This window comes from Leptinotarsa decemlineata, unplaced genomic scaffold (genome assembly GCF_025532065.1).
Source record: "Leptinotarsa decemlineata unplaced genomic scaffold, Ldec_3_MD MMD2_tig00000505_RagTag_RagTag, whole genome shotgun sequence".
Classification (NCBI taxonomy): domain Eukaryota; kingdom Metazoa; phylum Arthropoda; class Insecta; order Coleoptera; family Chrysomelidae; genus Leptinotarsa; species Leptinotarsa decemlineata.
Genome location: NW_027412549.1, coordinates 17,171,543 through 17,198,577, shown reverse-complemented (window position 1 = coordinate 17,198,577; position 27,035 = coordinate 17,171,543). Strand labels below are relative to the sequence as shown.

The following is a 27,035-nucleotide window of genomic DNA, read 5'->3' as shown; positions in this document are numbered from 1 at the left end:
GGCTTTTGAAATATCCAGGAGGACAAGATGGACTGTCTTCCTGTTATTTAGCTCTGAGATGGAGTTTTCGACCAGTCTCAGGGCCTGCAACTCGGTGGAGTGTGCCCTCCTGAAACCGAATTGTTCGTCAGGCAGAACATTTCGGTCTTCAACTTCTTCGGTTAGCCTTTGCAGCACAACACATTCAGCCAGCTTAGCCGCTGAGCAAAGCAGACTAATTGGACGGTGATTCTGGGGAAACAACGGGTTCTGGCCCTGTTTCGGAATCATGACGACTACGGCGTGCTTCCATCTTCGAGGGAAGTATCTGAGGGCGATTGAGCTGTTTATGATATCCAGCAAGTATCTGATAAAGTTCTCCGGGAGCTGCTTCAACAACCTATTGTTGATTGAATCAATTCCCGGAGCCTTTTTGGGCTTGGAGGCTCTGATGTATCCCCTCAGTTCTTCCTCCGAAGCTGGACGGATCACATCGTCGTCATTCTCCCTGAGGATACGCTGAACTCGTTGTTCCAGCCGGATATCACGGTCAATATCATCGTCCGGATCAACGTTAAGTTGGAACTGATTTTCCATTGTATCTGCAAAGGCCAGCGCCTTCTCGGCGGGGGAGTAGCAGATGCCGCGCTGTCCGTGAAGAGGGGAGGGAGCAGTTTTCCTCTTCTCGAGCCTGCGGGTGACTCGCCATAGCTCATCATCCCCAGGTTCGAGAGATTCCAAACACTCACTCCACCTCTCGTTTCTGTAGTCAATGATGGCCCTTTTGACTTCGTTGGCCATCCTATTAGCAGCAGTCTTGTCCCCAGGATAGAGGGTCCGCTGATAAACTCGTCTGAGTCTGTTCCTCTCCCGGATAAGGTTCTTTATCCTGGGAGGAAACTCATTATAGTTTCGCAGAGGACACTCCGTCCTGGTTGTGGCTGCGCTGAAAGCGTTGTTCACGGACAGTTCGAAATCTGCCACTGCCGCGTCGAGACCGTTGCGAGTTTGAAGTGCCTCGCGGTCTGTAGGTGTCTCCACTAGATGAGCCTTGAAGGCTTTCCAATCCGTGGATGATCTCAGGCGATATTCCTGAGGAGGGGGATCATCACCCAGCATCAGGATGACTGGATTATGATCTGAGTCTAATTCCGACAAAGTGTACACTTCGCAGGACATGGAGACGTTCCTGAGTAGTGCGATATCAAGCACGTCAGGTCTGTTATCCCCACGGTAGAACGTAGGCTCATCTGGTCCCATCACTCGGTACTCATGCCTGTCAGCATGCGCATGGAGCGCTCGGCCGTTCGTGTTGGTGATTCTGCTCCACAGATTGTACTTGGCGTTGAAGTCACCAGCAGCAATTGTGGGGGTATCTGTCGACAACAGCAGTTCATCCAGTGATTCTGGGAGTAGACGATTCCGCGGTGGGTTATAAACTGAGATTAGTCTATGGCGACCTCTTCTCAGTTGGAGTTCAACGCCCACGGCTTCCGTGCCGTGTAACCGATCCGAGTCAATGCCGAATTGAACGTGAGGAAGATTACGTTTGACAAAAATGCCAACTCCTCCTCCAGCACGTCCAACTCGTTCTCTATGGTAGAAACGGTAGTTTGGTATACCAAAGTGCTCATTGCGCAGGTGGGTTTCCTGCACTGCACTGTCGGTCGCTGCGGTTAGCGTGGCTTTTATACCGCGCATGCTACTCTGGAAGCTTCGTGTATCTACTCGTACCTACGCGAGCAATCCGGAAGCGATGTTACTTGACTTAGCATTTTTGGGCGCTGGATTCAAATAGCGCGGGCGCGAGATTCAAATTACTTTTCGAACATTTTTTTTTTTTGGTTTTATTCTGGAATAGAATTAAATATTCTTCGAATGTACGAGAGTATTATTTTTGCTGTCGGCGGGCCACCAGTATTCGACCGGCGGGCCGCATGCGGGCCGCGGTCTGTGCATCCATGGTCTATAGGATACACGTTTACATATTTACTTATATATTCATTCAAAACAAAGTCTTAGTTATCATTATATTTTAAATATAAATTAGCTTTAATTCAGTTTTTCGTTATGAATGTTACCAAGTCCCTCTTTAATAGACGGAGAGAAGAAGAGTTTTTTATGTTATTTGGTAGTTTTTTGAAACTGTCCAGACCTTTGAGAAATATCAAGTTCATACTGCTACGTGAATTTGTCCTTGGGATGTGAAAATTGGTGTTCGATCCAGTATCATGATAATGTACTTCACTATTTGTGATTAAAAGGTTTACTAAATATGTTGGTTGCAATTTATTTATTATTTTAAATATAAATATCACAGTTTGATAATACAATCGTTGAGAGACATTAAGCCACCTTAAACTACAGAGCATACTATGTATAGGTGTCATTCTATTGCAGAGTAATATTATTCGCATTCCACGATTTTGTAATTTTTGTAATTGATTTAATTTGTTCTGATTCAAGAGATATAAGAGAGTCCCGCAAAAATCGTAATGAGGTTTTATTATGCAATTATAGCACGTTATTTTGGCATACATTGATAATACAGATGCCACTCTAGAAAAAAAATACAGTTTCTTTGATATTTTGCTTATTATATAGTCAGCATGATCATTCAATGAAATTGTATTATCTACAATGAACCCTAGATACTTAATTTTACTCACTATTTCTACATCAGTTTCGTTAATTTTAATTTTGACTGTGTTTCTCCCAATTTTAACTTGTTCATACTTTGTTGTAATGATCATCGCCTTAGTTTTAGTGATATTAAGTTTCAGTTTATTTATTCCAAGGTACACCTCAATATTTTTCAATAAATTATTCATCTTTTCAATAGAGACTTGCAAGGTTTTATTGTAGGTATATATTAATGTATCATCTGCAAAAAAGTTAATCACATGATCACCATCTACGTAATTGATATCGTTTATATAAATCAGAAATAGTAAAGGCCCTAATACATTACCTTGTGGAACTCCAAAATCATTCACTAACTCTTGTGAGTAGCACCTATTAATTTTTGTTATTTGACTCCGCGTACTGAGGTAACTATTCATCAACTTCAAAACTACATCACCTACCATAATATTTGAGCTTTTGGATTAATATATCTCTGTCTATTGTTTCGAATGAATATATGCATACAACGCAGTGCTTTTATTTGCAAATAAAAACTCAATCATTTAGGAAAACACAATTAGTGAGTATTGAAAGATATTTGAACAGTGGCTTCACTCCAATTTTCTTTCTGATGATCCAAAGAAAAGTGAATTTATTATTCTTCATCAAAAAAATAGGCAAAATATTACATTAAATCTGGGTATAAAAACAATACATAAAGCAACTAGTACCTTCAAAAATGCTTTGAACAACACAAAAGACAAAATAAACCTAGAAAACCAAGGCATATATCGTTATCTGTAGAGTAGGGAGGGTGAGTGTAAACCTACAACACCATAGGCTACATGTGACCCATTGTACTTCCTCCCAAGGAGTTGTCCTCCTGTCCTTACCAGAAAGGTGGACAGGTCACTAGGAGACATCTCCTTTATATTGGCAGGTGTAGGCTAAGACTCGCCGAACACATACTCTCTTTGATATTACTGTCGTTGCACGGCTTCTTCAACCTTCTTGGGGTTCCCTCCGTGGAGGTTTCCTGCAGGGCAGCCGGTTCCTTGCCTTTATTCAAGGCGGAGTTGACGTCCGCCGCAGGAAGTGCCCTTGCTGTTGGAGGTGGAGTGAGGGAAGAGGAGGGTGCACTTATAGTTGCTGCCATTCCTGCCTCTATCACTCTCTTTCTCCTTTTGGCCTCGGCGCCGCTAATGCGCTTACGCCTTGGCCTTTGTATTACATCACGAGGTGATCTGCTATGTGCAGCCTCATTCCAAGTGGTAGATGTGGGTGGACATTTCTGTTCATCCCCAGCCACCGCCTTAGATTGAGATGAGCACTACTGTCCAGCCTCGGGATTGGTTTTTGTTTTTGTTGTTTCTGTTTTTGTGTTGTGTCATTAATGTGTGTTCCCACGAGTAGCAAGGGAAGAATTGGTCACCTCTGGCAGAGCCCCACATTATCAGAGGTAGGCTGATTACAATGAGATTTCGCCCATTCCCCAAGGGGATCGTTCGTAACCGCATGCCATTCAGCCATTCAGCTGTCGGCACGATTCCTTACACCTTAGCTTGGGTAGACTGGTCCACGGTGGTATGTTTTGTAAAGGCTTTTGGGGAGTTTTGGTTCCCCTCACCCTACTCATTTCTGCCACTGACCAGGAGTCCGGCGACCCCGTCCGTAAGGCTACATTGACTTCCCGGACAGGGCCTCTACTCCCCTGGCCATTCTCCTATCCGCCACCTAGGGGCGCGCCCGATAGGTAGCCCAACCTACGAGAAGGCATATATAAAATCACGTGTAGAGATTGGGGCGAGGAATACGTCGGCCAAACAAATAAGCGAATGTTAATCAGATGAGAAAAACACAAAATCTTACTTCGCAATAAATTAACATTCTCTGCTCTATACAGGTACTACCTTGATTCAGGTCGTAACAGATCCCCAGTATACATATACAGCACCAGAAAAGGAGAATGAAAAAGGAGGCAACCGAAATTGAGAAGATCGGCAGTCTAAACAATAGAAATGACGCATACCATCATATCAAAAACCAAGACCAGTGCACCACAAATAACAAACACACATCCCGAAACAATAATCAACATGCCTCCAGTCGAGCGTGACACATCACACCACCTAATTTACCCCTCCAATCAACCGGAACGCCTCCCGCATACCGTCGACTAATCAGGACGTTTCATGCCACAACTACAGCCTACGGCAACATATAAATAGACAAGCATCGACAAGGATGATTTCAGTTTCAAGTTCAGCTACTAAGCAGGGCACATGAATATGGCGAGTGGGATATTGTCGAAACGTCATGATAATGTCAAAGACGAACAGATGGACACCCGGGATGACACTTCAGCATGTGATACCGATAACAAAACGTTCAATAATCCATACATTTTCTGGAATTTGGTTCAACCTGAATACCAGAGAATATCAAGAAACTCTAAACTAGGTATTGCTAAAACTGCGGAAAAATTAGAGCTCCTACAGACGAACTGTTGGAAAATATCAAGGTATCAGGTTATTCGAAGAAGAGATCAATAAAATGATATGAAAGACGAAATGTAGACAACATCTGAGAAAAAACACATATCGCCAACACCAAAGAGAATACATAGAGCTGCAAGACACTTTGAATTAGAACATACGTATTTGTAAATAGGGTCATGCACTAAAATAAGAAAATGAGTGACTGAAACTATGCTTTGCTTGCTTTACATTCGTAGACAATGCTTTTATTTTATTGTTGCTTCTTTTATAGTTTCTAGGGTATATTATTTGCAATAACTAAAAATTCGTTTCATATATTTCATATTCTTTTCTAGGTTATGAAGATGGTCATGACTCTCACAGCCAATGAAACCGGTACTGTGTCTTATGTGAAACGTCCTGGAGCTGTCCTCGATGCCGGATCAATTATTGCTTCTCTTGAATTGGATGATCCTTCACGTGTTACAAAAGCGATTTTGTATAAAGGTTATTTTCCAGAATTGGATGTTTCACTGCCACAAGCCCAAGATAAACTCAACCATATCCATATTAGCTACAAAACTGCTTTGGAAAACACTTTGAATGGTGAGAAATTACTTCAGCTTTGAAGAAAAATTGTAGTCGCTGTCGTTATTTTTATCTTAGTTAGTGTAATATTCAATTACATTATTATTTATAAACAGTAAATTGATATCTTATAATTTCTTTGAAGGTTATTGTCTTCCGGATCCCTACAATGCTCCTCGTTTGAGAGAAATTATTGAAAAATTCATGTCTTCTTTGAGAGATCCTAGTCTTCCTCTATTGGAACTACAGGAAGTTATGGCTTCCATTTCCGGTCGTATTCCAATCGGCGTCGAAAAGAAAATTAGACGTTTGATGGCCTTATACGAAAGGAACATTACATCTGTTCTTGCTCAGTTCCCAAGTCAACAGGTTTGTTAGTACAGTTTAATTAATATTTTTGCTGATGATATAACTTGAATTCTTATTTCTTAAAAACCAGTATCATTGAAACATCAATTTTAGAAGACTTAAGACTAATATTTTTCTGGCTGGGATTTCATTATTTGCATATGAATTTTGATAAATTTAAACTAGACGTTTGATAACCTTATACGAAATGAGAAAGGAATATGTTTCCAGTTCCCAAGTAATACAGTTAAATTAACAATTTCAACAACTGCATTGCAAAGTAGATTTTGTGCTCAATATAGTTAAATAGAAACTAGATAGAAACGATATTGTCAGAAGAAAAATAAATATAGTTTAAAAAAAACTAAAAAACACGCTTTCAAAGAATATTCAACTAAAAAGTTGAATTGATAACAACGAACGAAAAATAACAATAGTAACTTTTGTAGATAGCAAGTGTAATCGATACTCATGCAGCAAATATGCACAAGAGGACAGAAAGAGATGCATTTTTCTTGGCTACCGAAGGAATTATCCAATTAGTTCAGAGGTAATTGAAAAATATGTTTTAATATCCATTTTTTAAGTAATATATCATCACATTTGTTTATACAAATTAATTTTTTTTGTTTAGGTATAGAAATGGAATTCGTGGCCGAATGAAGCAAGCTGTCCAAGAAATGTTGCGACAATATTTTGAAGTAGAAAAGGAATTCCAGCAAGGTAAGAATTGGACTTATTGGGTTGGTTAAAAAAATTTGTCCGTTTCTATGTCAAAACTTATTCAATTTAATCGAAATAAGCTTCATTTGAATCAGTGCACTTTTGCCAACGTTACACAAGTCGATTGATTCCGTCAGATTAAAAATTGTGTGTTGGGATTTGATGACATCGTCGAAGGCCGTTTTTACCTGGTCCCGATCGGCGTTGGTTCTACCGGTAAGAAAGTTATCGAAGTGCTTGATAAAGATGATAGTCCGTTGGCGAGAAGTCTGTGGAGTATGGTGGGTGAGGCAGAACATCGACTCTCAATTCTTTTAATTTTCGAATCCACGACACGGGCGTTGTCGTGGAGCAGGATCGGACCTCATATGTTAACCAGTGCCGGTTGCTGCCGTTTGAATATTTGCTCGACTTCATCAACGATTATGAGAATATGGTTCATTCGACAAAAGAACGCAGGATTGTGGTCGCCATCGAGAAGTACGAACAGTACAGCTTGAGAAAGCAGAACTTAATTTGATTGAAGAACAACCTACTACCAGACTAGAAAGATTGCTTTGCAGCTAAATGTTGATCATATGACGGTATTTCGAATTTTAAAGGAACAACTGTTATACTCTTACCATCTGCAACGAGTACAGGCACTGTTACCGCGAGACTTTCTGGATGCTGGAAATGATTAGAAGAAATTGTGACTTTCTGAAGACGATAGAATTCACTGACGAATGTAGTTTTTCTCGGGACAAGATTATTAATTTTCTTAATTACCACATATGGGCTGATGAAAACCCTCACGCTATTGTCGAAACTAACCATCAAGAAGAGTTTTCTCTTAACGTGTGGCTCGGAGTTATTTATGCATGATGGGGCTCCCGCCCATTTTAGTCAAGTAGCACCATTTACAGCATTTGGTTTATCATACTCCTGTTCGCGATGTAGAGGACTTAAGAAACCGCATCATAGATGCATGCAGGGTAATCAGAGAGACTCCAGGAATATTTGAGTGAATACGTGGCTCAATGTGCCGACGTCTAGACGCATGCGTAATGTCTGAAGGTAGACATATTGAACATTTACTATGATTTCTACATGTTGTGTGTTTTGTTATTAATAAATTAGTTTCGTTTATTACCCTTTAATGCAGGTACTAACTACAAAATAACAATAAATCCAGTTCGCATTTATGACGATGTATCTCTGTAGTTGTCCGTAAAATAATTTTTTGCGGGTTTATTTTGGGTGAAAAACCCAAGAGACATTTTTCGTTTAGAACGAAACAGGCTATCGGAAATTCATTTTTAAATGGTAAACAAATAATAAGACAAAAAGTTGCATTGGAAATAAATTTTAGGGGTTGCGTTTTCCACCCCTTACAACCATGGGGCAAACCAAATAAATTACTGGCTAAGTGTCTTTTTGGTAGTACAAAACGTCAGGTTAATTCCAAAATTGTAACTTTTTCAGTGCTTGTGAAAAAAATTGTTATACAAATTTTATGTACCCCCTTTAAGGGGGTGTATCTTAACAAGGGATGCTCCAATGAAGTTTCTTTATATGAAAGATCTTATCTTTTTTTCGATGAGGAATCACATCCTTAAATGTTTTACACTTATTCAGTTACAGTATAGTTATTAGTTTGTAAGTTTTATAGTTGTGTAGTATCTGTGACTATCCCTATACAATGTATGTTGTGTATTATGGAAATTATTGATTGATTGGCCAGGTTTCAGAAAGGTATAGTGAATCACACCAACCACTGACCACCATACCCATATGGTGGGTATGGTGGTGTGTGGCTCATCGGTGTCCAACCATTGTACTGAACATCCCCTGTTGTCCTAGAGGATCCACTTTTCATCACACATGACGATCGATCCAAAAAAGGACCTTTTTTGTTGCTCAAAAGCAAAGAAGAACAGACTTTGAAACGTGACAATTTCTGTCAATTGTTTGAATCGTAGGGCTCTCACTTTTCGAGCTTGTTAACGTTTCCAGTACATTTTAAATCATCGAAAGCCCCATGAGAGTTGACGCCCAGTTCTTTCGCCATCCCAAGCACCCTTTGTGATGGATCAGTCTACACCAGGGTCCTCAAATCCTCGTCCTGGATTACTGTAGGTCGACCACTTCGCGGCTCATCTTCGAGGGTAAAATCCCCGGAAAGGAATTTCGCGAACCAACGTCGAACAGTGCGTTCAGTAATACCATGACTGCCAAATACTTCGAAATAAATCAACTTCTAATTAGTAATGAGTTAGGTTTTAGACAACAGCAATCGTGCAAAACTGCCTTAAAATATACGATATCAAACTGGAAGCAAGCAATAGACAAAGGTTACTATATAATTGCGGTTTCTGTAAATTTCAAAAGAGCCTATGAAACCATCAACATAAAAATGCTAATAACAAAACTTAAATATTACCGTATTGAAGGTCACAGAAATGTAAAATAGAGAAAGCGTTTTCTAGTGAACTGGCTAATGATATGGGGGTGCCCCAGGACAGTGTTTTGGGGCCTCTCCTACTCATTATATACCTGAATGATATCAATTTTGTAAAAGGCTATGATTTCCTTAACCTTTTTGCCGACGATACTTTAGTAGAATGTAATGGTATTCACCTAGGTGCAACAGTAACAAGACTAAACCATGTTTTATTTAAACTCAATCGAATCATTTTTGAAAACTAATAAGGTGAAGTTAAATTCAAAGAAAACAAAGGCAGTGATCCTGAGTACAAAATACAAATTAAAAAACATAGGTATTTAGGTTTTATGGTAGATGATAGACTAAGTTTCAAAAGTCACAACGATTACATCTGCAAAAAAAATATCAAAAAAGCTATTCTTGTCTCTCTCTTCATGTCTTTCTTTTCCAAAATGACCATTTATAGGACGATAATACAACCCCACTTTGACTATTGTGCTAGCTTACTGTACCTGTTGCTGAAAAACTGTTCAATGACTTTACAAAAATTCCAAAGTAGGGGTATGAGAATCATTCTACAATGCAATAAATATGTTCCAATTGATCTGATGTTAAGAACTTTTGAACTGGTATAACGTAAATAAACGCCTGTTTTTTATCACAATGGTGTTCATTTATAAAATAACAAAAAAGTTAGTCCCAAGTTATCTTAGTTCATTAATTACATATAATAATGAGATCCACACTTATCCTACGAGAAACGTGAACAATTTATTTATTATTTATTTATCTAGGGGTAACCCCAATTTGTATAAACGAATTCAATACATTTTAGGAAGATACTAATCTAACTTTAATTATACTAATAACCTGAAAATAGAAATATTTGAACATTTGAGCACTTATTTCTGTGATTTACAGTTGAATATTTTTCAATCTATTTCTAAGAGAACTTTATTTCTAAGAGAACCTTATTGCCATTAGAAACTATTCTAGAAAGTGGATAATTTTTACCATAATTACACCTGTGGAAGTCGATTGCAAACATTTGATTTTTTCATTTCATATAGCTCGAACTCGAAATGTTAGCTCAATGAAAACATTATTCTTCAAGGGCTTAAACGATTTCAATAACTTCTCAAATGAAGTGAAAAATTTACTGTCTTTAGAAAATTTCAAAATTCGTCTAAATTAATTCATTTCACCACTGTACATGTAACAAGATGAATTATGGAAGGCATGTGTGTGAGTGAGTTGTGTTGTATAATGAGAAACAAAATAGGTGTATTTTTATATTTTAGCATTCTTTATTTAGCATTAAGTATTTTTTATTACTAATTACAAATATTTTGAATGTATGTAAATTAGGATGTTCCTATTTCAAATAAAGATTATTATAATTGTCTGGGTAATTTTTCAGGCTATTTCGGCAGCGCTTTGGTTCAATTTGTATTTGTAGAGAAAAAATTGCCAAAATCGTTTGATATCATATAGTAATAATCTGAAAAAAGGTAAAAAATTAAAACTCGGATCAATGTATAAAGTACAAAATTCTCTATTGAGATATGGACCTACAAAAACACATGACATTAAAACGGACAAACTTTTATAACAACATGATAATTTTTCACTGATTCTGAAGTTTATCATTTACAATTTATGTTCAGGTTCGTATGACAAATGTGTTTCTCTACTGCGTGAAAAGCATAAAGATGATATGGCAGCAGTTACAGCGACAATATTCTCCCACAGTCAAGTTGCTAAGAAAAACCTCCTAGTAACAATGCTCATTGACCATCTCTGGAGTAATGAACCTGGTTTAACGGACGAACTGTCTAGTTGCCTAACCGAGTTGACTTCTTTGAATCGTAGCGAACATTCTCGTGTGGCATTGCGCGCTAGACAGGTTCTAATCGCAGCACACCAACCTGCTTATGAACTACGCCACAACCAAATGGAGAGCATTTTCCTTTCTGCTGTGGATATGTACGGTCAGGAGTTCCACCCGGAAAACTTGCAGAAACTAATAGTATCTGAGACATCGATTTTCGATATCCTACACGATTTCTTCTACCACACCAACAGGGCAGTATGCAATGCGGCTCTGGAGGTCTACGTCAGGAGGTCTTTCACAAGTTTCGACATCAGCTGTTTGCAACATCTGGAATTGAGCGGAGAAGTTCCGGTGGTGCACTTCATTTTCATGTTGCCGCCTTCGCATCCCAACCGACTGGTGAAGATCAATAATTTATCCGAGACTACTGGAGGTAATATATTTACGATTTTTCATGAAATTTGAAACCTTTATCAGAACGAAAATGAACTACCATCACTCTGAAAATCCTAATGTTTATATCTTAATTATTTTAATGATATCTTCTTTTATACTGATGAACATTATTGGATAGATAAACATCTTGAATATCATAATGCCTTCAGCAACAAAATATTTCAATGTATCTCAATTTTGATTGGATTTTGATAATTATTAAAAAAAAAAAACATTTATTGCCCTAACAGGTGCAAGACCCACTTACAGGACAGCTTTTATAAAGTATACATGTAACTGTGAACAAGAAATAGATTAAATCATTCAATAATTGCTAGAAAGTGTTATAGCATAATAACAAAAAAAAAACAATCAGTGGAAAGAAAACATAATATCATGTATACATGAATAACCTGTATGAATATAGAGGATTGAATTTTCATATAGACATCACAAAGCGGAATGAATATGTTTTTTTTAACACTAATGGGTGTTGAAAATCGATCAGTTTCTCGCATATCTGATTGAGTTTTTAACACAACAAATGAATTGAAGATTTCAATAGTATATTCGTATATAGTTGAGTTGAATTTATATATAAAAATGCAAGAGTGGTAGGTTTTACGGTCCTCCAGAGATAACAAAGAAAATCTGTGTAGTAAAAAGTTATAATCTTAACCTTGCACGGGATAGATTCTGTCAATTCTGTATGCAATATACTTTGAGTATATTCGATGAATTGATTCAAGCAAATGAATGTGATTCAAATAAATAGGAGACCAAATCAGTGAGTCATATTCTAAGGGCGTTCTCACATATGATGTAGAGAGAGCAATGATGCTATCTTCATTTTTGAAGTCTTTACAGTTTCTGAAAATCAAACCAAGCATTTTTTCGCTGCCGATGCGGTTTTAATTATAATTTGATTTATTGAGTACTGAGCCACAATAAACCCTTGCGGGTTGTGGTGGAGAATCGAATAGACACACACATTTTGGACCTAACCTAACCTAAAAGTATTCCATTGATTTGATTTTTAAAGTATAAGTAGTGTATTGACATTTCTGTATATTTAAGGGTAATTTATTTGTTTCACACCAAGAAGCTAAACAGTTAATATCCTTTTGGAGAAATTTACAGTCCTTTTGAGATTCAATGACTTCATATAATTTCAAGTCGTCAACAAATAAAATAATGCTGCTCGTTATATTTCCACCTGTCATTCACAAATAATGAAAAGAGAAGAGGGGCTTATGAAAACCTTGATAAAAAAATACCAAACTAAATTTACGTAAAGCTTTTAACACTGTTGACCATTCAATTGTACTAAAAAAAAATTAGGTGCTATCAAAATTAGGTGTGAAATTCACTGTTGGTTTGAAAGTTCTTTGGAAAACCGTAAGCATTTTGTGAATATGTGTCTGTGTAGAAATTTAACACATGGGGTTCCACAGGAATCAGTATTGGGAACTTCATTATTTTTTTATTAATTTTAATTCTATTTCATTGTTAAAGTTGAGAAAGGTTCAATTAAGCTATTTGTAGGCGATACTACTGCTATTTATTATTGATCTGACTTTTATTCTATTAGAGATGAAGTATTTCATGATTTGAACAAAATTTCTTTCTGGTTGCAATTTCATAAATTAATATTAAATTTTTCAATTACAAATTTATAATTAAAAAAAAAGAATGTAATTGATTTCCTCCAAACAAATTTGAGAGTAATGAGATCATATACAAAAACTATACAAAAGTTCTAGGAACTTTATAAAAAAAAATCACCTATTATCGGTATCCTTTATAGAATACGAAATCATATTTGATGAACATATATTAGATGAATAGTATTTTCCATTCGATAATTTATATTTCAACATGTTTATATATCAAAGAGTTGTTGATGCAATTGGCAATATGTTGTTCTCACAAAGGCTTTGATTGCATCAAACGTAACATATTAATGGAAAAACTGTATATTCATATATGCTCCTTGTGATTCAGTATTTGTATTCTTTCTTTTTATTGTTAGTGCAATTGATCTGAATATATTTTTGAAATCAATAACTAAAGGCGAATTTCCACCAAACTGACCAAACCACAACAAATCAGAAACATTTTGAAGAATTTGTGTCAGGGACAACTGTTTTTTTTTTTTTAACAACGAAATGTCCCGTCGGCGGAAAGATCAAAAGGTTTCGTTGTTTTGTATGTCATCATTTATTAAATGTTCCATAATCTATTTGTTTTCTTAACTATGATCTCATCCAGTTTCTTGTTTTTTTTTTGGCTTCAGCTCCTTTCGCTTAAAAGATGCAGTCACAAAAAAAAAACGCGGGCCATTACAAAAATATCGTCTAGAGGGGACATGATGAAAGCTGTTCGTGTAGTGGAAACAAAACACAACAAAACACGTGACTCAGACTAATTTTTCTCTATTTGTGGTGGAACTCAAGTTTCGAGTTTGTTTTCGAAACTAAAACAAGCTTTTTGTTTCTGTTTTTGAAAACGAAACTAGTCGCAAGCGAGGCCGTTTAGTGGAAATCCGCCTTAGGATATTGTTATTTATATCCCGAAAATTTACCCAGTTGAAGGTGAATTGATTGTGCTACATTACATGACATTACTATACTGAACAGTCGTGAGTGGCTAACAGGCACTAGGTGGCTTTGTTATTTATTAGTATAATCTACCTAGAACACAAGGCAATGACCTCACTAGTCGATGCTGTAGACACCAAGAGAAAAAACCGAATACGTTTTCTGATGGTATAAACATTCTCATTGAAATTAATGAAATTTGTACTGAAGTTGATGATAAACAAACGTTAAGGAAATCAAAAAGTGGAGGAATTAAAATATTTATTTATTTATTTATTTACGGGTGAACTCCAATATTTGTTTACAATAAATTGTGTAACAATAAAAGCTTATACTATACTATACTAATCATTATAAATACCTTTATGTGTGTAACAAAAGACAAAAACAATGACAGTATCAACTAATAAAATACATTTATATGACTAATGAGCGAGAGACTTGTTTTTTAAAAGTATTTTGATTATCACAGAAAAAATTGATTTTATCACAGTAGTTATTTCCCAGTCTCAACATTTCAGATAAAGGAGAATGATAACCATATTTGGTTGAGTGATATGGTGTAAAAAATAGCTTTTTTGTCTAGTGGACCTCTGTGGAACGTTGAAGTTGATAAGAGATAGAATTTCCGGACAATCAATGAGACCAGATATAATTTTGAATAGATAAACCAATGTCGCAGTTGTTCTTCTATCCTCAAGACACGACAGAGATAATATACTCATCACTTCACTGTAACTGTATTCACCTATAACCAACCCTAGTTTGTATGCCATGATCCTTAGAAATTTATTTTGCACATTTTTTAATTGTTGTTTATACTTATGGTAGTAGGGACTCCAGATGATGGTGTTATACTCTAGGATAGGGCGTACTAAAGAGCAATATAATACTTTGGTTGTGAATGAAGAAAAATTGGTTGATGATCTCACAATAAAGCCGAACATTTTTAGAGCTCTCATAGAAACAGAATTCACATGGTTGTTGAAGCAAAGCTTGGCATCTAACAATATACCCAAATTCTTACACTCTTCTTTACATTCCAACATTTCATCATTCAAAAAGTATTTAAATTTGATTGGTGATCGAGACTTACTGAACATCAATGAGTAGCATTTCTTTGTGTTTAGATAAAGACAGTTTGCTTTACACCAATCAGAAATAGAGTTTATATCACTCTGAAGAAGATTAGCATCATGGACACTTTCTACAACCTTGAAAATTTTCAGGTCATCGGCAAATACCAAGATTTTTGAATTAGTGATATTTGAGCTAATGTTATTGATAAAAAGGCAGAACAACAAAGGGCCACAATGTGATCCCTGTGGTACACCTGATTTCACAAAAAGAGGCTCTGAAACTGTACTATTCACTCTAAATGATTGAGAGCGTCCAATTAGATAACTGCTTATCCAATCTAGAATATTACTGGAGAAACCAATGGCAGATAATTTTCTTATCAATAAGTTATGGCTGACCCTATCAAAAGCTTTTGAGAAATCAGTGTAGATAGTATCTACCTGCACAGACCTCTCAAGTGCTTGTGTTATATAGTGATGATAATACAATAAGTTTGATGCTGTGGAACGTCCGGATGTAAATCCATGTTGCTCTTGTAAGATCAAGGGTCTACAGACATTCATTAATATTTTGGCAACAAGCTGATCTAAAACTTTTGGAATAGCTGATTGAATACATATTCTCCTATAGTTTTCAACTTTTTCTTTCGATCCACTTTTATGAATAGGGCAGATGAAGCGCCGTTTCCAAAGATCAGGAAACGTGCCACTGGTCAGTGATTTATTGAATAAAATGAAAAGAGGAGTTGACAAAGTATATACACGCTGTTTAAGGAGAAATGAAGGAACACCATCAGGTCCACTCGAAAATTTTGATTTCAAGTTACATAAAGTTTCAAATATTTTTGCTAATACCAATGTACAAAATGATAAATGTAAAGTTTTTTCATACAAGAATTGCGTAGGATCTGGATCAGATTCCACGTAAACTGTAGAAAAGAATCTAGCAAACAAGTCGACAAGTCTGTTAAAAAAATTAGATGAATTTTCATTTTTCTCAAAAAATATTTATTCATCAATTACCATTAAGTCTCCTTCAAAGTAGGATATAATACACTTATAGGTATACACATCAATGAGCATCTTCACTGACATACACACATTATAAATTTAGGAAAAAAATTGAATCAAATCTGCTGCAGTGTAAAGGTTATTAGTAATTATCTTAACAAAAAAATTATTAAAAATCATATATGCATCAAACTTTGAGTCTTCCGCAAAATTTGTTATATTATTCTGGGGATCTTGTAGTGGCATCTCGAATATATTTGGAATTCAAAAAAGGGTGATAAGAACTATGTTCAAATTGAAGTACCGCCAACTTGTTGGGGCAAATTCAAAGATATTTATATAATGACAATACATGCATTTATGAATGTGTAATGTATTTATTCGAACATAAAGATAAGTTCTTGGAAGCAGGATCAAATCATACTTACTCTTTGCGTAATGCAAATATATCTCTGTTAAAAAAAAGTCTGTACGAGCTAAGGATTAACGAATTCTTACCTTTTAACGTGTGATTCCAAACACTATTCCCTACTCATAGACCAACATTAACAGAAAAGCATCTGTGATAAGCATCAATCAAGTTTTTCAATAAATTATCACAAAATATCAAATCCTGTGAGAGCCTTAAGAAATTTTAAAAATATGTGAAAGATTTCCTTATAGACTTGGAACCATATTCAATTCAGGAATATCTGGATTACTGTTAACTTCATTTTATATTAAGATGTTTTTATTCCTACTGAATACTGATGGTTTTTCTTTTTAATGTTCGTACAATCTGTCTGACGTTGTTGCATTTTATGTTTTTATGTTGCAGAACAATGTAAAGCATACCCTGTAATATATTATATTATTATTATTATTATGCCACCATTTTTTTTCAATTTTCGAAGCAGTTTGATATGCACTTTTTGGTTATTTTTTGACCTTTCTCAGCGATTACGTTTTTATCTCCTCAATCGTTGCAAAACGTCGTCCTTTCGTGGGTCTCTTAAATTTTTATTCAACAATTCCCCAGCAATGCTCATGCAACGGTTTTTTTGGTCAAAATTCAGCAATTTTGGAACAAGCTTCGCTGACACACGCTTCTCGCCCAAAATTTTCGGAAAAATTGCATGTTATGAGCCAACCGATATGCTGACATCAGCAGCTTCTCTAATGGTAATTCAACGATTCTCCCTAGCAATTTTCTTCACTTTCTCAACATTTTCATCGGTTGTTGATGTACTGGGGCGTCCATGGAGAGCGTCGTCTTTCACATCTTGTCGACCTTCTGTGAAAACCTTGTACCACTTTTAAACATTTTTCTGAGTACAATACCACTGCCAACCATTTTGAGTACTTGATTCCATTTTTTACACAAAATTTTATGCAAATTCTTTAATCCATTTTTTCGTTAGCAGAAAATCGTTGAACACGCAAACCAACATAAATAAATCGCTAATCGAATATACGTAGCCGGCGAGATTTGAACATTCACTTTATTTTTTGAACAGAAAGTTTGAAAATTCATTTTGATGATCAAGTTTTTTGGACTGTATCTTTATGAAACTTTTGTTTGGCATGAACATATCATTCAAATTAACAAAAAACTAACTTCTTTTTGCTATATATCGAGAATAATTTTTTGTCAGTGTTCTTGAGGACTGCAATAGCCATCTATGATTCATGAAATGAACGAACTCCGTTCGGTTTGATGATATGAATCTGCTCAATGAAATCTTCAGGATTATGATGGTAAAACTGAATATATATCAATGTTTTTTGCAGATTCTAGCTTACCGGAAGTAAAAATTGTTGATACTTTCCATAGAACAGGTTGCATGGCTGCATTTGAGAATTTTCAGCAGTTCGAAGAGTGTGCAGATGAAATTTTAGATTTAATTGAAGATTTTGCAAGTCCCGCTTCTATATCTGCTAAAGATTTGAATGCGGTAGAGAGTGGATCAGAGTCTAGAGGCAACAGCACATCGATAAATGTTAGTTTGTCTCTAGAAGCCAGAAGGTAACTGTATTAACTATTATTTATATTCACGTAAATAAAACACGATTAATTCCGTTTCCGATAAATTTTTATTAACACTATTAACAGTATATAAATAAAACCATTATTTCAGTCAAACTTTTTCTGTATTGTTTCCCGGGTGCTAACTAGTTATTTCTTTAAGGATTTGTTTCCTGTTTTGTTGCAGTCACATAATAAATACCTTTTGACTGAATTTCTCAAATAAGAAAACCATCATTTCAGAGCAAGTCTTGAAGAGCATTTGGTACAAGAACCCATTCATATTCTCATGGTGGCAGTGAAAGACGATGGTGCTAAAGACGATTCGGCAATGAGCAAAATTTTCGCAAACTTCTGTGCCAAAAACAAAGAGGAGTTGATGGCGAGAAAAATCCGTCGCATTACCTTCATCCCGCTCAAACACAAACAATCTCCAAAGTTCTTTACGTATCGAGCCAGATCAAACTTTTTGGAAGACAGGATCTATAGGCATTTGGAACCAGCTTGCGCTTTCCAGTTGGAGATCAATAGAATGAAATCCTATAGCCTAGAGGCTTTACCTACGTCGAATCAAAAGATGCACTTGTATTTGGGAAAAGCTAAGGTAAGGTTTTGATTTTTTTGGAGGCGTATAAAAATATTCTGCAGTTGAAACAAGGTTGCTCTTTTATAACCCAATTCAACTTAATATACTTGTGATGCACTGTTTGGATGATTAAACTACTCTTGAAGATGATCACTTGGTGATCGAAACACGTGTTGAGGTGGTAAAATAATGGTTAGGTGTTGGGAAAAAACTTAAGTAATATTTGTTTTTTAACTTTATAATAATAATTCGTTAATTTAATCAATTTCCTCTCTGAGAAGTCTAAACAATTCACAGTTTACAATAATAATATTTCTCTCTTGACTTTTTTGTTATACATTTGAGACGATTTTCGGAGGAGTTCAAGAATATAAAATTTATTGACACTTATTATTTTGTAGATTTACTTTCTACAGCTTGAACTTTCAAAATACCTGAATTACACGAAATTCAAAACACAACTAAAAGAATATATTTTTAAATAAAGTGACATTTTTGTATTTTCTTTTTTTTTTTCAATGCTTTGCATCCTACTATACATATGTAATATTACTTGGTAGTAATAAATTGTGTACCAATCATGTGAACATTAAGTCTGAGAATAGGTTTTAATCTATTTTTCATATCCCTAAGTGATAAGGGTGCTCCACCCCAAAAACTTTTCAATTTATTGGGCACATTTTTTTATGTGGCATTAAAAAATACTATAACTCTCAATTTTCACCCTTCTATCACCAACCCCTACTTTTTGAAAGCCATTTTAGTAATTCAATCATTTTTAGGCCTGATCATAGATCAGTTATTCCCGCTAGACTTCTAACGGTGTCGCTTCTCAGTAAACAGCACGAAGTGGGATGAGAACGAAGCCGGTCTTCTATCTCTCTCACACAATAAGCCTTCTCTCACTCCCTACACAGTTTTCAGCCACTATTATTGTTAATACATCGAGCGTAGATTCAGTTTGCGATGCCACCGAAGCTGTGAATTATCCAACAGAGTTTTTGGCGAGCCACCGCATAATTTACAACTGAACGTTGGATCGCTCCGTAATATGATTCCTTCACGGCGGTGCAACCGCTCGCGATTAGTCATTAAAAGATTAATGAAAAACGTTGTCAAAGCCATCATTTTAAATGGCAAGTTCCGAAGTGAAAATATATTTTCAAAAACTAAACTTCAAGATTTGATCTCCACAAACTTTGTGGAGATCAAATCGTAAGGTGTAGTTTATGAAATTACTAGTGTCCGACCGTAACTGTTGTTTCCTAATATCACAATAGGTACTTAATATTTATGTAATGAACAAGGTAAATCACAAAGTAAGTCACGAGTCACGACTTGATTAGGCACGTAGAACGCGGCAAAACGTCTTCGTCGCTTGTATGCAGTTTCGGTTTCGGTCGTAGTTTCGGCAGGTTTTCCGCCGAAACTGAAACTAAACTAAAACCCGTTTTTTTTGCCGAAACTCGACCGAAACCGAACTTTCGGTCGGACACTAGAAATTACTATGGATCTTCATCAAGTAACGGCCGAATCAACCAGGAAAAAAAAAGTGAAAATATACAGGGCTTTTCATGATGAGCGTTAATTAGCCGTTTCTGGCAAACTATTCAACGGATCAACCTGAAAATTCCACAGTATGTATAAGTCAATATGACCTACACGCCTAAAATATTTTGGACGAAGCGGCGTTGTTGCTTCTACTATAAAGTAGCGACTTCTTTGATTTTTCAAATGGAACATCCCGTATATAATATCATATTATGATTCATTATCACTTTGTCAACAAATTCATATACTATTTTCCTATACCTATCTATTACCGTTTAGAAGATATAAATTAATTTCGATATTTTTTTACCAAACATGAACTTTTATAAATGCTGATAATCTTGAACTCCCTTGCACTAAAACGATCAAATTTGAAATTGAGTGGAGTGATACTATGAGGATCTTCACTCCGAGTCATATTTTCATTTGCCTTATACAGGGTCTTCAAAAAATGCAGATACTTTGATCTCATGAAAAAATAAGTGGAACTCAATTTTTTAAAATGGAACACCCTGTATATTTCAACATTTTTGAGCTCTACATCCAATTTTAGATTAACTTTGTTCTTGTGATATACTGTTTGGAACCTATGGTGTAGTAATGAATATTAATGGAGTTTTTTTCCAACACCAAATTGTTATTTTTACACCTCGTGTTTCGATCACCAAGTGATCATCTTCAAGAGGAAGATTTATCTTTATTTCGCTGTGGGAAATGATGGTGCACAGTCCTCATACATAAAACCCAACTCATCTTTGATTTGCGAAAGCGTATTGCCTTTCGAAAACAAATATTTAAAGACAGTCCGATACTCGATTTTGTCGATTTTATAGTCATTGTATTATTTTTGTCATTCATTTTATTTTATATCATTCGCATATTGTTATACAGGGCTTTTCATGATGAGCGTTAATTAGCCGTTTCTGGCAAACTATTCAAGGTTCCAAACAGTATATCACAAGAACAAAGTTCTTGTTGATATACTGTTATATCAACTGCTCAAAAATGTTGAAATATACAGGGTGTTCCATTTGAAAAAATTGAGTTCCACTCATTTTTTCATGAGATCAAAGTATCTGCCTTTTTTGAAGGCCCTGTATGAGGCAAATGAAAATATGACTCGGAGTGAAGATCCTCATAGTATCACTCCACTCCATTTCAAATTTTATCGTTTTAGTGCAAGAGAGTTCAAGATTATCAGCATTTATAAAAGTTCATGTTTGGTAAAAAAAATATCGAAATTAATTTATATCTTCTAACGGTAATAGATAGATATAGGGAAATAGTATATGAATTTGTTGACAAAGTGATAATGAATCATAATATGATATTATATAAGGGGTTTTCCAGTTGAAAAATCAAAGAAGCCGCTACTTTATAGTAGAAGCGACAACGCCGCTTCGTCTGAAATATTTTAGGCTTGTAGGTCATATTGATTTATGCATACTGTGAAATTTTCAGGTTGATCCGTTAAATAGTTTGTCAGAAACGGCTAATTAACGCTCATCATGAAAAGCCCTGTATTAATACCAAGAATCCCTCTTATACCTACAGATGTGCCAGTTCATTTTAAAGGTGTGCGATTTCCAATCACATTGGCATTTGTAATGATTAATAATAAGTCCCAAAACCAAAGTCATTTTGTGTCTTGGATTTCAGCACACCATGTTTTTCATACGGCATGTTCTCATGTGGGCAAACCGTCCAATTTGTTTGTGTTAGCTGAACATGGACCAAAAAATATGGTACATACTATAGCATTAAGGGATTAATATTATTTGTGAGTGTAATTGTTCTGATACACACTTACAATGTTGAGTTCTACCTCTCTGGTCGAACTCAACAGACTAAAATTAACGATACATATTCAAACGTAAAAGGTGTCAATAATGGTGTACCTCAAGATAGTGTCTTGGGCACTCTTCTGTTTGTTCTTTACATTAATGACATCAACTTCATTAATGGATGTGAATTCATCAGCCTATTTGCAGATAATACTCTGATTACAGTGAGTGAACCTGAATTACAAACAGCTATCAATAAAATTAATGATATTATGATTAGAATATCTCAATCCTCAACATTAATAAACTCAAGCTCCATGTCAATAAAACGAAAGCCATGATAATTACAATAAAACATAAACATAATTCAATTGACAAAACATTTAAAGTATAAATATTTTCTATTAAAAAATTGAAATTGTCGAGGAATTCAAATATTTGGGATTCATCGTGGATCAAACTCTGAATATGAAAAAACATTTCAATTATATCCGCAATAAAATGGCTAAAAAATTATTTTTCTTTGGCCTTGTAAACAGTTGCTTATCGTTTCTGACTTCCATTACATTTCTCAAATCAATCATTCAACCACATTTCGATTACTGCGCTACTTAATTATCACAACTTGATGCAAATTGTTTGTCTACATTTCAAAAATTACAGAATAGAGGCATGCGCCTAATTTTAAGATGTAATAAATAAACCCGAACTACAACAATGTGGGAAGTTCTGGATTGGCTTTCTGTAAAAGACCGTCTGTTTTATACCATGGTGTTCATCTTCAAAATATTGTCCGGTAATGCACCCCGATACTTTCACCAATTTATTGTTTTCCATCACCAAATTCATAATTACCTCACTAGGGGGAATTCTAATTTATATGTACCACGTTTAAACTTTACACAGTCCATGAACTCCTTATTCCATGAAGGACTATTGGACTACAATAACCTCCCGCTTGAGATAAAACAAAGTGAATCTATTACGACATTTAAAAAAGGACTTACTGTCATTTGAAATGATTTATGTACTTATTATTGCAGTTGAGTCATTATAATTGATAATATTTCAGGGTGGGGGTGGCAAGGAAATTACTGATTACCGTTTCTTCCTCCGAACCATAATTCGTCATTCTGATCTGATAACTAAAGAAGCATCATTCGAATACATTCAAAACGAAGGAGAGAGAGTCATCTTGGAAGCCATGGATGAATTGGAAATTGCGTTTTCACATCCTCAATCAAAGAGAACGGACTGCAATCACATATTCCTCAATTTCATTCCAACAGTCATTATGGATCCCGCCAAAGTGAGTTTATATAACTATTCATCCCATAATCCATCCACTATCTATCAATTTTCAGATCGAAGAAGCAGTAACAAGCTTGGTGATGCGCTACGGGCCTCGGCTTTGGAAGTTGCGTGTTCTACAAGCCGAACTCAAATTAATCATCCGCCCACTGCCCAATGCTCAAACCACTACTATCCGTTTGTGCATAGCTAACGACAGCGGATATTATTTAGACATCAATATGTACACGGAAGTCGTCGAACCTGAGACGGGCATTATAAACTTCCAAGCCTATGGTACCAAGCAGGGTCCCCTCCATGGCCTGCCCATTTCCACGCCTTATATTCCAAAAGATTACTTGCAGCAAAAAAGATTTCAAGCTCAATCAGTGGGTACCACATATGTCTACGATTACCCGGACATGTTCAGACAAATGGTGGATCTACAATGGAAGCAATATAGCCAGGAAAGGTTATCAGGTAATATTGACCACGAGTCTTTCAACTTCGTTGGAAATATTCATATTTCTTTGCTCTTTGAATTTTCAGAAGCCATCAATATCCCTGATAAACTGATGGATTTCGTCGAGTTGATCCTGGATCCTGAAACTGAAACACGCTTGATAGAGCAAAAGCGAGTCCCTGGTGAGAATAATGTTGGCATGATAGCTTGGAAGTTGACTCTGCACACTCCTGAATATCCCGAAGGAAGAAATATCATTGTCATAGCGAATGACATAACTTACGTTATTGGATCATTCGGACCTAGAGAAGATAAGGTATGAAAAGAGTTTTCTAATTTTCAGTATCGATGTAGTTTACAATCGAAGTTTTTTTACTGTTTGATTTTCAAGAGGGCATAGCGTATCGTGTGGGGTGGGACAAAAAATTAGGGTTAAGGTCATCCTAAATTTTAGGAGTCTATAAAACATAGGAAAAGGTTTTTCGGTCACAGAGATCCATAATAATAATTCCTTGTTTTCACTGAACAGGTCAGCATATTGAAAATTATACTGGTTTGCTTATAGACCTATCGAGTTAGGCGTATATTATACTTATCGAGCATAATCGGTCACAATACCTCTTTATATTTGCAGAAAAAAAATTCGAGAAGCAAGAGTTTAAATTGGCCGCGTGTCTGTTGACCAATAAAATTGATCGTGTCTACACCGGTGTTGCCACAAGTGTCAATTATTTTAACAAAAATACGAAGTTATGGAACATTAGAAAGAGTACATTGTCAAGAGAGATAGCTGACTGGGTGGCAATATGGCTAATATATAACGTTGAATTTCTTATTTTTGGTGGGTGGCATGAATGCATAATTGATTTATTTTATTGGGGTTCGGGAGCCTTCGAGAACCATTTGAAAATATAGCTCGTTAAATTCTATTTAAAACCATGGTTTTCGAGTACATTTTATTTCATATGGAGAATTTTTTCATGAATTTAAACGTTAACGGGTTCATATACACTTCCATTATTAAAATTTCTGTGATATCAACATGAAAATGTCTAATGCCGGAAATATTTCAAAAATAACGTTTTTATTGCGTTTTGTGTTATTTGTATTCCATGTATCCAATGCATTTCTAACACTTTCTTTCTTAGATTTAGTTGTTAGAAGTGAGTGTGCCTTTACTTTGAATCACGAATGAATCAGAAACTGTTTATACGCTCCGCGAATTTTACAATTTGGCAATGTTCATTATTTGTATTGTTCCTATTGATCAATCGAATAAGAAGCGGGACTAGGCCCGTGACGTCACGGGCCTAGAAAATCCGATTTTTAATAATTAATTACGGGAAAATAACACTATTTAGAGAGCGGAAACAAAGTACACTATTTTTCAATTTGAAATTACAACCAAATGAACTCTAAACCAAAAATCATGAAACAAGCCCATCCTGTGTTAGTGGAAGCCAGTGTTGGAAGTCGCGTCTCTCCTCCACGTTTGTCATAATCCAGTCGACCAATCAGAAGCTACCGCGCGCACAGCGGCAAATTCAAATTGTTCTCACTTCAAGGCTCATTTTCTGAACTTAACCTCACTTGTTGATTTCTGTAGAAGTCTGGGGAAACTGTTACGTCAATTTCATGTAGAAGATAAGAAAATATCTTTAGATATGGGAGACATTTGATGTTTCATAAGAGGTATGTGTGTGTGTGTGTGTGTGTGTGTAAGAGTGATTGTCAAAACATCGATCAAGTACAGAGCAATTGCTTGGTGGTCGAAAGCTTTACAGCAGATGTCTCGGGGGAAGCTCTCTGGTGGACAAAGACTTGGCTATCTTCCAAACCTTTCACCACATTGTCAGTAGCCCACTGAACCTAGATGGACAGCAGACAGAATCATGCATATTGCCAATTGCACAAGAGAGGCTTGTATGGGGTGTAGCAGACTAGTGACCGACACTGAAAGTCACAATATTCTGGAAATGATCTCTTGACTTGATGCTTCCAATGGTCAACCACAATCTGCCTTTGACCTGCCTTATGCAGTCCTAATACCGAAGAGAGAGATCTGGATTCTTTGCGAGGATCGGTGTTAGTTTATTGATGGATCAAAAACACCTTCACGTAATGGTGCAGGTGTATACAGACACAGGGCTTAGATATCAACCTGCCTAGAGACCTATGCAACCAAATTTCAAGCGGACATATACATCATTGATTTAGATTTATGTGTGTAGAGAATAAGAGAACCCAACCCTATACATAAATGAATAGAAATATTCTCAGATAGTCAAGCGACTCTGGACGTACTTGGTTCTTACCAAGCAATGTCCAAGCTGGTAGTTGGCTGCCAATAGTCGATCAATTTCGTCAGCACAAACATTGTGTGGTCGGGATTCGATGAACTCGGTGAAGGCCGTTTTTGCTTGGTCCTGATTGGAGAAGGTTGTACCGGCGAGAAAGTTATCGAAGTGCTTGAAAAGATGGTAGTCGGTTGGCAAGAGGTCTGGTGAGTATGGTGGGTGAGGCAGAACTTCGACGTTCAATTTGTTTGAGATTTTCGTGATTTGTGAAACGTGCGGACAGGTTATAGTGAATCACACCAGCCGCTGATCACCATACAGTAACCATGGTCTATTTTTGGTAGGTTTTCGTTTTTAGGAAGTGCCTGAGTGGTTCATCGGTGTCCAACCATTGTCCTAAAGGTTTCCTGTTGTCGTAGAAGATCCTCTCGTCTTCTGATTGGTTGCGTAAAAGCAAAGAAGACCTTACTCCTGAACGTGATAATTTCTGTCGATATTTCAAATCGTGGGGCACACACTTTTCAAGCTTTTTGACCATTTTGACCTTTCAAGTATATTTTAAACTATCAAAAACCGCATGGAAGCTGACGCCCAGTTCTTCCGCCATCTCACGTACTGTTTGTGATGGATCAGTATCCACCGAGGTCCTCAAATTCTCGTTCTGGATTACTGAAGGTTGACCGCTTCGGGGCTCATCTTCGAAACTTAAATCTCCGGAACGAAATTTTGCAAACCAATGTCAAACAGTTCCTTCATTAAAACCATCATTGTCAGCCTGGTTGATTTTTCGGGCGGCTTTGGCAGCGGTTTGCTATAGTTTGAATTCGTAGAGAAAAATTGGCCGAAAATCACTCGACGACATCATATAATAATGAGCTAAAAAGCAAAAAATTAAAATTTGGAAAAAAATAAACAGAATCAATATATAGAATATA

At 36.1% G+C, this 27,035-nt stretch overlaps 1 protein-coding gene across 1 annotated transcript in view; it reads left to right on the top strand.

Annotated features, from left to right (window-relative positions):
• ACC (Acetyl-CoA carboxylase) overlaps positions 1 to 27,035 on the top strand; it is a 145,526-nt gene that overhangs the window by 97,328 nt on the left and 21,163 nt on the right. Inside the window, 10 exon segments of the mRNA XM_074174091.1 lie at positions 5,438 to 5,687; positions 5,815 to 6,038; positions 6,467 to 6,567; positions 6,652 to 6,740; positions 10,833 to 11,432; positions 17,895 to 18,129; positions 18,373 to 18,733; positions 23,123 to 23,359; positions 23,415 to 23,820; positions 23,890 to 24,119. Coding sequence (XP_074030192.1) covers positions 5,438 to 5,687; positions 5,815 to 6,038; positions 6,467 to 6,567; positions 6,652 to 6,740; positions 10,833 to 11,432; positions 17,895 to 18,129; positions 18,373 to 18,733; positions 23,123 to 23,359; positions 23,415 to 23,820; positions 23,890 to 24,119 — 2,733 coding nt within the window.